This window comes from Phoxinus phoxinus (assembly GCF_949152265.1).
Source record: "Phoxinus phoxinus genome assembly, chromosome: 12".
Taxonomy (NCBI): domain Eukaryota; kingdom Metazoa; phylum Chordata; class Actinopteri; order Cypriniformes; family Leuciscidae; genus Phoxinus; species Phoxinus phoxinus.
The window spans coordinates 2,319,349-2,334,825 of NC_136887.1; the positions used below are offsets into that span (position 1 = coordinate 2,319,349).

General features: G+C 44.1%; 1 protein-coding gene across 1 annotated transcript in view; it reads left to right on the forward strand.

Annotated features, from left to right (window-relative positions):
* The window catches only part of mgat4b (alpha-1,3-mannosyl-glycoprotein 4-beta-N-acetylglucosaminyltransferase B), a 189,845-nt gene that overhangs the window by 160,020 nt on the left and 14,348 nt on the right, over window positions 1–15,477 (forward strand). Inside the window, exons 9-11 of the mRNA XM_079629730.1 lie at window positions 7,512–7,642; window positions 10,056–10,163; window positions 11,061–11,254. Of these exons, the coding sequence (XP_079485856.1) occupies window positions 7,512–7,642; window positions 10,056–10,163; window positions 11,061–11,254 (433 nt within the window). The remainder of the gene's footprint in view (window positions 1–7,511; window positions 7,643–10,055; window positions 10,164–11,060; window positions 11,255–15,477) is intronic.

Consider the following 15,477-nt stretch of genomic DNA (forward strand, 5'->3'; position numbering starts at 1 on the left):
CCCCAGCTCCACCTGTATAGATCTAGCCCTCCACCTTCCCCAGCTCCACCTGTATAGATCTAGCCCTCCACCTTCCCCAGCTCCACCTGTATAGATCTAGCTCTCCTCCTTCCCCAGCTCCACCTGTATAGATCTAGCCCTCCTCCTTCCTTAGCTCCACCTGTATAGATCTAGCCCTCCTCCTTCCCCAGCTCCACCTGTATAGATCTAGCCCTCCTCCTTCCCCAGCTCCACCTGTATAGATCTAGCCCTCCACCTTCCCCAGCTCCACCTGTATAGATCTAGCTCTCCTCCTTCCCCAGCTCCACCTGTATAGATCTAGCTCTCCTCCTTCCCCAGCTCCATCTGTATAGATCTAGCCCTCCTCCTTCCTTAGCTCCACCTGTATAGATCTAGCCCTCCTCCTTCCCCAGCTCCACCTGTATAGATCTAACCCTCCTCCTTCCCCAGCTCCACCTGTATAGATCTAGCCCTCCTCCTTCCCCAGCTCCACCTGTATAGATATAGCCCTCCTCCTTCCCCAGCTCCACCTGTATAGATCAAGCCCTCCTCCTTCCCCAGCTCCACCTGTATAGATCTAGCCCTCCTCCTTCCCCAGCTCCACCTGTATAGATCAAGCCCTCCTCCTTCCCCAGCTCCACCTGTATAGATCTAGCCCTCCTCCTTCCCCAGCTCCACCTGTATAGATCAAGCCCTCCTCCTTCCCCAGCTCCACCTGTATAGATCTAGCCCTCCTCCTTCCCCAGCTCCACCTGTATAGATATAGCCCTCCTCCTTCCCCAGCTCCACCTGTATAGATCTAGCCCTCCTCCTTCCCCAGCTCCACCTGTATAGATCTAGCCCTCCTCCTTCCCCAGCTCCACCTGTATAGATCTAGATCTACTTCTTCCCCAGCTCCACCTGTATAGATCTAGATCTACTTCTTCCCCAGCTCCACCTGTATAGATCTAGCTCTACTCCTTCCCCAGCTCCACCTGTTTAGATCTAGCCCTCCTCCTTCCCCAGCTCCACCTGTATAGATCAAGCCCTCCTCCTTCCCCAGCTCCACCTGTATAGATCAAGCCCTCCTCCTTCCCCAGCTCCACCTGTATAGATCTAGCCCTCCTCCTTCCCCAGCTCCACCTGTATAGATCTAGCTCTACTTCTTCCCCAGCTCCACCTGTATAGATCTAGCCCTCCTCCTTCCCCAGCTCCACCTGTATAGATCTAGCCCTCCTCCTTCCCCAGCTCCACCTGTATAGATCTAGCCCTCCTCCTTCCCCAGCTCCACCTGTATAGATCAAGCCCTCCTCCTTCCCCAGCTCCACCTGTATAGATCTAGCCCTCCTCCTTCCCCAGCTCCACCTGTACTTGGGCCGCACCGTTAGTGATGTCATATGCTGTTGCCAGCCAATGTCATCTTCGTGTTTACACACGTGCTTCAGACACCGGTCACGCTGAAGGCGTTCCCCAAAGCATTCAAAAAGGGAACCACAACTTGCTTGCTCTGAATATTTTATGAAATATGTGAAACATTTATTAAAGAGGCTATGCCCTTGCTGTAGTTCTCAGGCTCTACTAGAACAGGTTTTCCTGCTTGAATGTTGATTATTTTCCTCATATTCTCCATTGTTGCGGCTCCTCTCTTCCCAGTCTGTCAGTAACGCTCTGTTTACTTCCTGTCTCTATGAAGCCCCGCCTTCTGAAAAGCTAACTGCTCTGATTGGTCGGCTGGAGCAGTGTGTTGTTATTGGTCGAGCGCTTCTAATGTGTTTGGGAAATGTCCCGCCCCTTACCATAACCGCCAGTTTAACACACCACTAACTAACTCAACCAGACCCCGCCCCTTTATTCTGCGTATTAATTATTATAATGAGGAATTTTGTGACGTGTTCGTTCCCGGAAGAAACTCGAGACTACAATGGAGGCGTTTCAGGAGTTCAGAAACACTGACGCTGATATAGAGAAGAACTCCCGCTGGAGGGACTTTGTGCTTTAAAATTTTGCAGAGCTTTTTCATGTTTCAAACTCAAACAGCAACATTAAAGATGAAGATGGAAAAAGACAAATTAGGACCCCCTTATTAAAGTAAATAAGGTCAATGTTGATTTCATGTTAACTAAGAATGACAGTGATCATAGAAGAACAGACAGGATTACAGTAACATCAGAGAAAAATAAGTCAGTGAGTAATAGTGATCTCTACCTCACATGTAATAAAGTACTCGTGTTTTTCAGGAAGAAAGAAAGACAAATGAACAGAGAGCCTTAAATGTGGAGGTGAATACTGATGTGTGTGTGTGTGTGTGTGTGTGTGTGTGTGTGTGTGTGTGTGTGTGACGATGTGAAGGTGAAGCAGCACATGCTCTCGATTCAGGGATCATTTATTACACACACACACACACACACACACAGAGACACACACACACACACAGCCTTGAATAGCTGCCAAAGCTTTTCACAAATGGAGAGCTGAAGATATTCTAACGTCTAAAAGCAAAAGCACTTGTAGGGCTGATTAATCTCTCTGTGCCCTAGAAGATCTATGAGGAGTTTATTGCTCTTTGTTTTATACATTTATTCATGTTGAAATATTTATTCTAATTAATTATTGATCTTAAATCATTCTGTCTGGATAGCATTCTTTTTGACTTTGTCTGTTCAGTGTTCATTCAGTTTATGTGTGTGTGTGTGTGTGTGAGTGAGTGAGTGAGTGAGTGAGTGAGTGAGTGAGTGAGTGAGTGAGTGAGTGAGTGAGTGAGTGAGTGAGTGAGTGAGTGAGTGAGTGAGTGAGTGTGCGTGTGAGTGAGTGTGTGTGAGTGAGTGAGTGAGTGAGTGAGTGAGTGAGTGAGTGAGTGAGTGAGTGTGTGTGTGAGTGAGTGAGTGAGTGAGTGTGTGTGAGTGAGTGAGTGAGTGAGTGAGTGAGTGAGTGAGTGAGTGAGTGAGTGAGTGTGTGAGTGAGTGAGTGTGTGAGTGAGTGTGTGAGTGAGTGTGTGAGTGAGTGTGTGAGTGAGTGAGTGTGTGAGTGAGTGAGTGAGTGAGTGAGTGAGTGTGTGTGTGAGTGAGTGAGTGAGTGAGTGAGTGAGTGAGTGAGTGAGTGAGTGAGTGAGTGAGTGAGTGAGTGTGTGAGTGAGTGTGTGAGTGAGTGAGTGAGTGAGTGTGCGTGAGTGTGCGTGTGAGTGAGTGAGTGAGTGAGTGAGTGAGTGAGTGAGTGTGTGTGTGAGTGTGTGAGTGAGTGTGCGTGAGTGTGCGTGTGAGTGAGTGAGTGAGTGAGTGAGTGTGTGTGTGAGTGTGTGAGTGAGTGAGTGAGTGTGTGTGAGTGAGTGAGTGAGTGAGTGAGTGAGTGAGTGTGTGAGTGAGTGAGTGTGTGAGTGAGTGTGTGAGTGAGTGTGTGAGTGAGTGTGTGAGTGAGTGAGTGAGTGTGTGAGTGAGTGAGTGAGTGAGTGAGTGTGTGAGTGAGTGAGTGAGTGAGTGAGTGAGTGAGTGTGTGAGTGAGTGTGTGAGTGAGTGAGTGAGTGAGTGAGTGAGTGAGTGAGTGAGTGAGTGAGTGTGCGTGAGTGTGCGTGTGAGTGAGTGAGTGAGTGAGTGAGTGAGTGAGTGTGTGTGTGAGTGTGTGAGTGAGTGTGCGTGAGTGTGCGTGTGAGTGAGTGAGTGAGTGAGTGAGAGAGTGAGTGAGTGAGTGAGTGAGTGTGTGTGTGAGTGTGTGAGTGAGTGAGTGTGTGAGTGAGTGTGTGAGTGAGTGAGTGTGTGAGTGTGTGTGTGAGTGAGTGAGTGAGTGAGTGAGTGAGTGAGTGAGTGAGTGAGTGAGTGAGTGAGTGAGTGTGTGAGTGTGTGAGTGAGTGAGTGAGTGAGTGAGTGTGAGTGAGTGAGTGAGTGAGTGAGTGTGTGTGTGAGTGTGTGAGTGAGTGAGTGTGTGAGTGAGTGTGTGAGTGAGTGTGTGAGTGAGTGAGTGAGTGAGTGAGTGAGTGAGTGTGTGAGTGAGTGAGTGAGTGAGTGAGTGAGTGTGAGTGAGTGAGTGAGTGAGTGAGTGAGTGAGTGAGTGTGTGAGTGAGTGAGTGAGTGAGTGTGTGTGAGTGAGTGAGTGAGTGAGTGAGTGAGTGAGTGAGTGAGTGAGTGAGTGAGTGAGTGTGTGAGTGAGTGAGTGAGTGAGTGTGTGTGAGTGAGTGAGTGAGTGAGTGAGTCAATACTTCAGCACTAGTGGTCAATGTTAGCCTGTGTGTGGGTCTTACACTGATGATACTAAACTAGTCTTTACAACATCAAACTTCTCACTTAGCCAAACCTCTCAAAACCCCTGTCACCCCTACACACGTGCTTATTAATTATGAAGCAGCCATTAAAAACATCTGTGTATTACAGTTTAAATAAGAATTTTCATCCCTCTCTTGTAAATTGTTTTGATTAGATGAGATAACATTTTAATCTGTCATATGGTCATGCTATAATGTACCTCACATATGGGGCATGTTGTCACATCCACTTCCATTCTTTCTGGATATATCAAGAGAAAAGTATACACTGTGTTAATGAAACATAACCACATAATTGTACTAGACGTGGGAAAAAATAAAACCGTAAGTAGGTTTACACACACCGAGAAAGTGTAAGAGCGTCAGGTTGTGCCCGCTCTCTCCTAGACTCAGGCTATATTGTAATATGTAATTTGATACATGTATATTGTAATATGATTTAGGCTTCATGCGCATGAAAGCTGATCTGTGGGATGAGTGTGTGCGGATGTCAGATCAGAGCTGATGTGTGTTGATCTGGAGACGCAGGACGTTTCTGTGGTTGATGATGTCGGAGTGTAATTCATAATGCATAAAAACGGATGTCTCTTCTATTATAGATTACCAACAAGCCCTAAGCCAGCAGCCAATCAGATCCTCTGTGACCCAGACCGGTTTTAAAAACTTAATTAGAGGGCAATAAAAGCGCAGTTATGAAGAACATCCTTCCTCCTGAATCTGATCTCATTTCATTTGATGAATCGAATTAATTTAATGTTTTAAGAAAAACCGTATCATTTATGTAGAACATCTAAAGTTATTTGCTGCACCACCTCAGAGGAGCCTTGAGTCGTTAATGTGAAGATGTAATTACTCTAGAGCGCCTTTCCTCTGACTGCAATCGTGTTTCCTTTTCCTTCATCTCTCCTCCCTGGAGTTCCTTGTTTAAATCCGTGTTGAAAGTTTAAATGCGTATGAGTTATGAGTTGTGAGTTATGAGTTATGAGTTGTGAGTTATGAGTTGTGAGTTGTGAGTTGTGAGTTGTGAGTTATGAGTTGTGAGTTATGAGTTATGAGTTGTGAGTTGTGAGTTGTGAGTTGTGAGTTGTGAGTTGTGAGTTAAGTTGTGAGTTAAGTTGTGAGTTATGAGTTATGAGTTGTGAGTTATGAGTTGTGAGTTATGAGTTGTGAGTTGTGAGTTATGAGTTATGAGTTGTGAGTTGTGAGTTATGAGTTGTGAGTTATGAGTTATGAGTTATGAGTTATGAGTTATGAGTTATGAGTTGTGAGTTGTGAGTTGTGAGTTATGAGTTATGAGTTGTGAGTTGTGAGTTGTGAGTTATGAGTTATGAGTTGTGAGTTGTGAGTTGTGAGTTGTGAGTTATGAGTTATGAGTTGTGAGTTGTGAGTTATGAGTTGTGAGTTATGAGTTATGAGTTGTGAGTTGTGAGTTGTGAGTTGTGAGTTATAAGTTATGAGTTGTGAGTTGTGAGTTATGAGTTATGAGTTGTGAGTTGTGAGTTAAGTTGTGAGTTGTGAGTTGTGAGTTGTGAGTTGTGAGATGTGAGTTGTGAGTTATAAGTTATGAGTTGTGAGTTGTGAGTTAAGTTGTGAGTTGTGAGTTGTGAGTTGTGAGTTGTGAGATGTGAGTTGTGAGTTGTGAGTTGTGAGTTATGAGTTATGAGTTATGAGTTGTGAGTTGTGAGTTGTGAGTTATGAGTTATGAGTTGTGAGTTGTGAGTTGTGAGTTGTGAGTTATGAGTTGTGAGTTGTGAGTTGTGAGTTAAGTTGTGAGTTGTGAGTTGTGAGATGTGAGTTGTGAGTTGTGAGTTGTGAGTTGTGAGTTATGAGTTGTGAGTTGTGAGTTAAGTTGTGAGTTGTGAGTTGTGAGTTGTGAGATGTGAGTTGTGAGTTGTGAGTTGTGAGTTGTGAGTTGTGAGTTCTGAGTTCTGAGTTCTGAGTTCTGAGTTCTGAGTTCTGAGTTGTGAGTTGTGAGTTCTGAGTTGTGGGTTGTGAGTTGTGAGTTGTGAGTTGTGAGATGTGAGTTGTGAGTTGTGAGTTGTGAGTTGTGAGTTAAGTTGTGAGTTGTGAGTTGTGAGTTGTGAGTTGTGAGATGTGAGTTGTGAGTTGTGAGTTGTGAGTTGTGAGTTCTGAGTTCTGAGTTCTGAGTTGTGAGTTGTGAGTTCTGAGTTCTGAGTTCTGAGTTCTGAGTTCTGAGTTCTGAGTTCTGAGTTGTGAGTTGTGAGTTGTGAGTTCTGAGTTCTGAGTTGTGGGTTGTGAGTTGTGAGTTCTGGGTTGTGAGTTCTGAGTTGTGAGTTCTGAGTTGTGGGTTGTGGGTTGTGAGTTCTGAGTTCTGGGTTGTGGGTTCTGAGTTCTGAGTTCTGAGTTGTGGGTTGTGGGTTCTGAGTTCTGAGTTCTGAGTTCTGAGTTCTGAGTTCTGGGTTGTGAGTTCTGAGTTCTGAGTTGTGGGTTGTGGGTTGTGAGTTCTGAGTTCTGAGTTGTGAGTTGTGGGTTGTGGGTTGTGGGTTGTGGGTTCTGAGTTCTGAGTTCTGAGTTGTGGGTTGTGGGTTGTGAGTTCTGAGTTCTGAGTTCTGAGTTCTGAGTTCTGAGTTCTGAGTTGTGGGTTGTGGGTTGTGGGTTGTGAGTTCTGAGTTCTGAGTTGTGGGTTCTGAGTTCTGAGTTGTGGGTTCTGAGTTCTGAGTTCTGAGTTCTGAGTTGTGGGTTCTGAGTTCTGAGTTGTGGGTTCTGAGTTCTGAGTTCTGAGTTCTGAGTTCTGAGTTCTGAGTTGTGGGTTGTGGGTTGTGAGTTCTGAGTTGTGAGTTGTGGGTTGTGGGTTGTGGGTTGTGAGTTCTGAGTTCTGGGTTGTGGGTTGTGAGTTGTGAGTTGTGAGTTGTGAGTTGTGAGTTGTGAGTTGTGGGTTGTGGGTTGTGAGTTCTGAGTTCTGAGTTCTGAGTTCTGAGTTGTGAGTTGTGGGTTGTGAGTTCTGAGTTCTGAGTTCTGAGTTGTGAGTTCTGAGTTGTGGGTTGTGAGTTGTGAGTTGTGAGTTGTGAGTTTTGAGTTCTGAGTTTTGAGTTCTGAGTTCTGAGTTCTGAGTTCTGAGTTCTGAGTTGTGGGTTGTGAGTTGTGAGTTGTGAGTTGTGAGTTGTGAGTTGTGAGTTGTGAGTTTTGAGTTCTGAGTTCTGAGTTTTGAGTTCTGAGTTCTGAGTTCTGAGTTGTGAGTTTAGATCCTGACTCTAGTCCAGTTCCTCAGGACTGAATGTGTGTCTGCGGTCTCGTGGTCATCAATCTGCTTTGCTTATTTCAGGGAAGATGTTCAAGTCGTTAGACCTGCCGCTGATCGTGGAGTTTATGCTAATGTTCTACAAAGACAAGCCCATTGATTGGCTGCTGGACCACATCATGTGGGTGAAGGTGTGCAACCCAGAAAAAGACGCGGTAAGAATTATACATCTCTGTTTTCTTATTCTAATTATGCTTAATATTATTTGTTCATTCACTATATAAATCATTATCGTGTCTCTCCTTAACATGTAAAGATTGATTGTAATAATAATAGAATGCGTAAAGTCTTGAAACCAGTTCACCTCGTAAACATCTGCCAGTGACCAAATTCACTTTAACCCTTGTGCGCTGTTCGGTTTTTTGTGTTCACCCTTTATGGAGCGGGTCAAATTTACCCTAATTCGCCTTTGGCTAAGCCCCGCCCCCCTTAGTTACTGTTGCTACTGACTATGGCAAATGTAAAATAAAGTAGCGTTCAGCCCTATAACTTGTGTTGACCAATGCATCAAATAAAACTACAGCATCCTAGTCATTCATTCACAAAGCTGCACATGTCACTTGTGGCACCAAAGAAAATTTTATAATACTCTTCCCATCATTCATTGGTTAACCAACAGGTCTCTCCCATGTGGAAGCCAGTTTCTGCCTAAAAGTCAAAAATAAAAAACAAAAAAGATAATTTTGAGATAAAGTTTAAAATAAACTTTTTTTTGTAAACTTTTAATATCAACATTTGTCAAACATTACAAAATATATATATATATGAACATGATTTATGAAAATGTTTTTTAACCATTTTTAAAAACAGTTTTGTTTTGACAAAATTTTATTATTATTGATTAACAGTATACTTTTTATGTTTTCATATATATATATATATTTTACTTTTTATGCTTAGAACATCATAACTGATAAATTAAATAGCTGTATAATGAAAATAATGTTTACTTTTCCTAAGTTGGCTCAACTTTTGTTTTGTAGACTCATTTCATAAAGTCAAGAAATTACTTCTGACATGATGAGCAAACAGCGAGTGTGTGTTTTCTGCATATGAATTTCTTGCACTTTACACACGGCGCTGGTTTTGCTCTCGCACTGGATGGGCGCACACACACACACACACACCTCACATCACAAGTGCCCTGCCATACATAACATACATGTTTTTATTTTGTGTCTGTACAGTTTCTTTTGAACAGCTGCCTATGAGGGTCAAATTGACACTATTAGTAATAGTATGAACGTATAGTAAAGAAAAAAACATAGGTTAACCAGTATTTCCAACAACTAGAAAATCGAAACGGGTTAAATTGACCCGCAACACAACACAAGGGGTAAATAATGGCACAGCTAGCTGTTAAAGTCGCAGTTCATAAATATTCATAATGAAATCTGCTTCTGTTTCTCCGCTGAACGTCCAGGAACCCAAACCTTGAAGCTTCAGAAGAACATCGAGCCGTTTAATCTGTTTAAATTGTAATAATATATCACAATATTAGTCTTTTTACTGTATTTGTTTTAATCACATGAATAAATGATCCTAATGAATACTTTTTGAATAGTGTATATTATCCCAAAAATGACAATTTTTGAAGAGGTTTGGTTCATCCTCAGAAATACTAATAGATCATATAGAAATCAGAACCAGAATAGTCAAATCCCGTATGATTCGCATCCCGTAGTCCCAAACCCAACACATGTAATCAGTCTTCTGGAGAGACACGGTCACTTTATATGACCAACAGATTTCATTTCAGAAACCGGGCCTAAAGATAACCTGCCAGTGACTGACGGAAATATTCATATTTTTTACCGGCCCTGAAACTGTGTTTGTAAAGCAGGCGATAATGACACTAATATATTTACAGTTCTCTATTCCAATTTCAGGACCACAGCTAAAACTACTAGCCTAACTAATATACATGTACAATATTATTAAAGACAAGTAAACCGTCAGTAATTAAATAAAGAACAAAATCTAATTACAAGCTAAAGCACAAATAAACTCAATATAACGGATTAAATAAACTGTGTTTTTCAGGACTGATAGTATTTTTCAGGGGAAATTTAATAAAGTAAGCAAATGTAAAATAACACTATTCTTCACTGTATTAATTAAACATCCTTATTGATTAATCCTTGAGTTATTCAGTCGAGAGCAGTGTGTGACTCTCTGTCCTGTGTTGTGTGATGAACATTATAAACACACACATCACAGGAATATTAGGCTTCTGTCACTTTAAGAGTGGATGCACGGATCTAATACACTGATACACACGTTTACTTTCTCACTGATTACGTTCTCTTAACACATAACCGACTATGTTTGCCATGTTTGTACTATTTTTGACATAATTGTGTGTGAATTTGTCGCTCAAGCAGAAGGAGACGTGAAAGCTCAGGTTAGTGTCCGTGAGCTGTGTGAGACGCAGTGTGTGTGTGTGTGTGAGCGCTTTACGGCTTCTTCTGCGTGAGCTCGGTTCTAGCCTGAGCCGTTAGTTGAGAGTGTGTGTATGAGAGTGTGTGTAGTTGTGCTGTGATGTAAGTGACGTCTTCTGTCCCACAGAAACATTGTGACCGTCAGAAAGCAAACCTGCGCATCCGCTTCAAACCGTCTCTCTTCCAGCACGTCGGGACACACTCCTCCCTCGCCGGGAAGATCCAGAAACTCAAGGTGACCTGTGTGTGTGTGTGTGTGTGTGTGTGTGTGTGTGTGTGTGTGTGTGTGTGTGTGTGTGTGTGTGTGTGTGTGTGTGTGTGTGTGTGTGTGTGTGTGTGTGTGTGTGTGTGTGTGTGTGTGTGTGTGTGTGTGTGTGTGTGTGTGTGTGTGTGTGTGTGTGTGTGTGTGTGTGTGTGACGCTCCATTTATCCCTGCCTCAATCACGGCCGTTGTTCTGTGTCGCTAGTCATTCATTTTCTAGACAACTGCTTATGTATTTCGTATCAACTTGACATGTTTTCACACTACAGTTTGTGGAGTAAACACAAGTGTGTTTGAGGTTTGATTTCAGAAACACTCAGAAAGCATTCCAGCTGTCGTCAATCCACATCACAACCCAGTAAATATACTGGAATATTAAAATGATATTGACATTTTAACCCTCGGGTGCTGTTCGGCCATTTTGTTTAGAAAGTTTTCTTCATGGGAATGGTACGGATCTTGGTAACGGTTTTGGCACTTGCCGTGTGAACACAGGAATAAATGATGGCCGTGACTGGAGGAGGTGAACTGGTCCTGACAGTAACACACACACACACACACTTGTGCTGCTCGCGGTCAGAAACGAGCGCATTGTAAATGAACGAGAGGACGTTCCTCTAGTGGAAGCGTTTGGTACTGCAGCCGAACATTTTTATATACGTTTCATTTAGCACATTTCAGTTCAGCACTGCTTTACTTGGAGGGTTATGTTTGCTTTTTATCCATTATCCATTTAAAAAATATATATCTAGACACTTTAAACGTAACTTTAATATTACAACAAGAAAAAAAAGTTGAAATGTTTTATTTTGACACAAAGTTCCAGTTATTGCAGGAACACCCAAGCACTGTGTGTGTGTGTGTGTTCAGGATAAGGACTTCGGGAAGCAGACGCTGCATAAAGGTCACGCTAACCCGCTAGCGGAGGTCACCACCAGCCTGAAGACCTACCAGCACTTCACACTGGAGAAGGCCTATCTGGGGGAGGACTTCTTCTGGGCCTTCACTCCGGTGGCCGGAGACTTCATCCGCATCCGCTTCTTCACACCCGTGCGTGTAGAGAGGTGTGTGCACACACACACACACACACACACTCACTCACACTCACACACTCACGCACACACACACACACACACTCTATCTGGGGGAGGACTTCTTCTGGGCCTTCACTCCGGTGGCCGGAGACTTCATCCGCATCCGCTTCTTCACACCCGTGCGTGTAGAGAGGTGTGTACACACGGCTATCACACACACACACACACACACACACACACACACACACACGCATCCGCTTCTTCACACCCGTGCGTGTAGAGAGGTGTGTACACACGGCTATCACACACACACACACACACACACACACACACACACACACACACACACACACACACACACACACACACGCATCCGCTTCTTCACACCCGTGCGTGTAGAGAGGTGTGTACACACGGCTATCACACACACACACACACACACACATCCGCTTCATCACACCCGTGCGTGTAGAGAGGTGTGTACACACGGCTATCACACACACACACACACACACACACACACACACACATCCGCTTCTTCACATCCGTGCGTGTAGAGAGGTGTGTACACACGGCTATCACACACACACACACACACACATCCGCTTCTTCACACCCGTGCGTGTAGAGAGGTGTGTACACACGGCTATCACACACACACACACACATCCGCTTCTTCACACCCGTGCGTGTAGAGAGGTGTGTACACACGGCTATCACACACACACACACACACACATCCGCTTCTTCACACCCGTGCGTGTGGAGAGGTGTGTACACACGGCTATCACACACACACACACACACACACACACGCATCCGCTTCTTTACACCCGTGCGGGTAGAGAGGTGTGTACACACACACACACACACACACACACACACACGCTTCTTCACACCTGTGCGTGTAGAGAGGTGTGTACACACACACACACACACACACACACGCTTCTTCACACCTGTGCGTGTAGAGAGGTGTGTACACACACACACACACACACACACACGCTTCTTCACACCTGTGCGGGTAGAGAGGTGTGTACACACACACACACACACACACACACACGCTTCTTCACACCTGTGCGTGTAGAGAGGTGTGTACACACGGCTATCACACACACACACACACACCCGCGCGCACACTCACACACACACACACACACACACACGCACACACACAGACACACACGCACACACACACACACACATACACGCATCTAAAATAAAAGTTTGTGTTTACATAATATATGTGTGTGTGTACTGTGTATAATTATTTTGTATATATAAATACACACACATGCTTGTATATATTTAAGAAACGTGTTATTTATTTATAAAATATTTATATTTATATATAATATAAATTATATATAAATATATTTACAGTATATATATACATACAAATATTTCTTAAATATATACATGCATATGTGTATAAAATAATTATACACAGTACACACACACATATATTATGTAAACACACACTTTTATTTTAGATTCGCAATAATCATTTAATCGTTGCACAGACCTACTTTATTCCTCAAAAATAAAAGCAAAAAGAGGATTTGAAATGCAAAAAGTTAAGAATTTAGGATTGTAACTTGCAGTGTAAAATAGAATTATTATTATTATTATTGTAAATATAATTTTCTATTTGACCAGTTTGTGAATGTAATGTGGACTGAGACACAATCACAACTAAAAACTGTCCATTTACAGTCCAGCTACAACGCTTACTAAAGAACAATAAAATGCTTTATTAATTTCCTTGCCTGTCGTGTGAGCATTAACAAACATCAGACAATCATAAACATCCAAAAGTGGTGTTCAATTATTGAAATATTAACTTGAGATCTCAAAGGAGACTTCAAGTAAATATTTTACGTCCAAGGGGTTCGGCTGACAAGAGTGTTTGAGAATCTGCAAATCATCTTCTAAAGCAGAATCTGGCTTACACTACAGCTGTGTGTGTGTGTGTGTGTGTGTGTGTGTGTGTGTGTGTGTGTGTGTGTGTGTGTGTGTGTGTGTGTGTGTGTGTGTGTGTGTGTGTGTGTGTGTGTGTGTGTGCGCGTGTGTGTGTGCGCGTGTGTGCGTGTGTGCGTGTGTGTGTGTGCGTGTGTGTGTGTGTGTGTGTGTGTGTGTGTGTGTGTGTGTGTGTGTGTGTGTGCGTGTGTGCGCGTGTGTGTGTGTGTGTGTGTGTGTGCGCGCGTGTGTGTGCGTGCGTGTGTTTATAATGTCAGCTGTGAGTCGAGTGCTGTTGTGCTGTGAGTGTTTCAAACAAGTAAATTATGAGCTATTATTTCCTTTCCCTGGAAGGTTTCTGCCTGTGACTGAAGCACAAGTGTGTTGTGTGTTGTGTAATCGAGCCGGTCTCGCTCACACCAGAGGATAATGCATCAATCATCATGAGCCGCAGTCATCCATACATTTTTAACCCAAATGGACAGTCCATGCATATTTCAGGATTAATTGAGAGCTAATAGTGTTCAGGCTGAGTGAGAGCGTCTGACCATCACTCACTGGCTACAGACGTCCCAGTTTAACCAGCGCTGGTGTCCGTCTCTACATGTGTGATTATACAGACGTCCCAGTTTAACCAGCGCTGGTGTCCGTCTCTACATGTGTGATTATACAGACGTCCCAGTTTAACCAGCGCTGGTGTCCGTCTCTACACGTGTGATTATACAGAAGTCCCAGTTTAACCAGCGCTGGTGTCCGTCTCTACATGTGTGATTATACAGAAGTCCCAGTTTAACCAGCGCAGGTGTCCGTCTCTACATGTGTGATTATACAGACGTCCCAGTTTAACCAGCGCTGGTGTCCGTCTCTACATGTGTGATTATACAGACGTCCCAGTTTAACCAGCGCTGGTGTCCGTCTCTACATGTGTGATTATACAGACGTCCCAGTTTAACCAGCGCTGGTGTCCGTCTCTACACGTGTGATTATACAGAAGTCCCAGTTTAACCAGCGCAGGTGTCCGTCTCTACATGTGTGATTATACAGACGTCCCAGTTTAACCAGCGCTGGTGTCCGTCTCTACATGTGTGATTATACAGACGTCCCAGTTTAACCAGCGCTGGTGTCCGTCTCTACATGTGTGATTATACAGACGTCCCAGTTTAACCAGCGCTGGTGTCCGTCTCTACATGTGTGATTATACAGAAGTCCCAGTTTAACCAGCGCTGGTGTCCGTCTCTACATGTGTGATTATACAGACGTCCCAGTTTAACCAGCGCAGGTGTCCGTCTCTACATGTGTGATTATACAGAAGTCCCAGTTTAACCAGCGTGGTGTCCGTCTCTACATGTGTGATTATACAGAAGTCCCAGTTTAACCAGCGCAGGTGTCCGCCTCTACATGTGTGATTATACAGAAGTCCCAGTTTAACCAGCGCTGATGTCTGTCTCTACATGTGTGATTATACAGACGTCCCAGTTTAACCAGTGCAGGTGTCCGTCTCTACATGTGTGATTATACAGAAGTCCCAGTTTAACCAGCGCTGGTGTCCATCTCTACATGTGTGATTATACAGAAGTCCCAGTTTAACCAGCGCTGGTGTCCGTCTCTACATGTGTGATTATACAGACGTCCCAGTTTAACCAGCGCAGGTGTCCGTCTCTACATGTGTGATTATACAGACGTCCCAGTTTAACCAGCGCTGGTGTCCGTCTCTACATGTGTGATTATACAGAAGTCCCAGTTTAACCAGCGTGGTGTCCGTCTCTACATGTGTGATTATACAGAAGTCCCAGTTTAACCAGCGTGGTGTATTTCCTTGAGAGTGTGGTAAACATGTGATGAAGTCCAAGAAAATGTGAGACCAAGGGCGTCTTGGAATACAAAGTGTGTGCAGCAAGCCTTGAGGGTGGGTCCTAGGCTCCTTATTCTGGGCACAAACGGAGCAAGCAGTGACGAAGGCTGCTGCAGTTGGGCCCTCTTGACAGCCGTCTCAATATCCCACTGGATGGGGGCCACCACCCTGGAAGTGGGGATAATGGGTTCTGGAACGGACTCCACCTCTTGTGGCTCAAACTGTTTCGAGAGTGCATCTGGTCTGAGATTCTTGGAACCTGGGCGATAGGAAAGAGTAAAGTTAAATCGGTTAAAAAAGAGGGCCCAACGAGCTTGTCAAGAATTCAACCTCTTAGCCTCCCGGATGTAAGTGAGGTTTCTGTGGTCCGTCCATATGAGGAAAGGGTGTTTGGTCCCCTCCAGCCAATGCCTCCACGAGAGAAAAATGCACACGA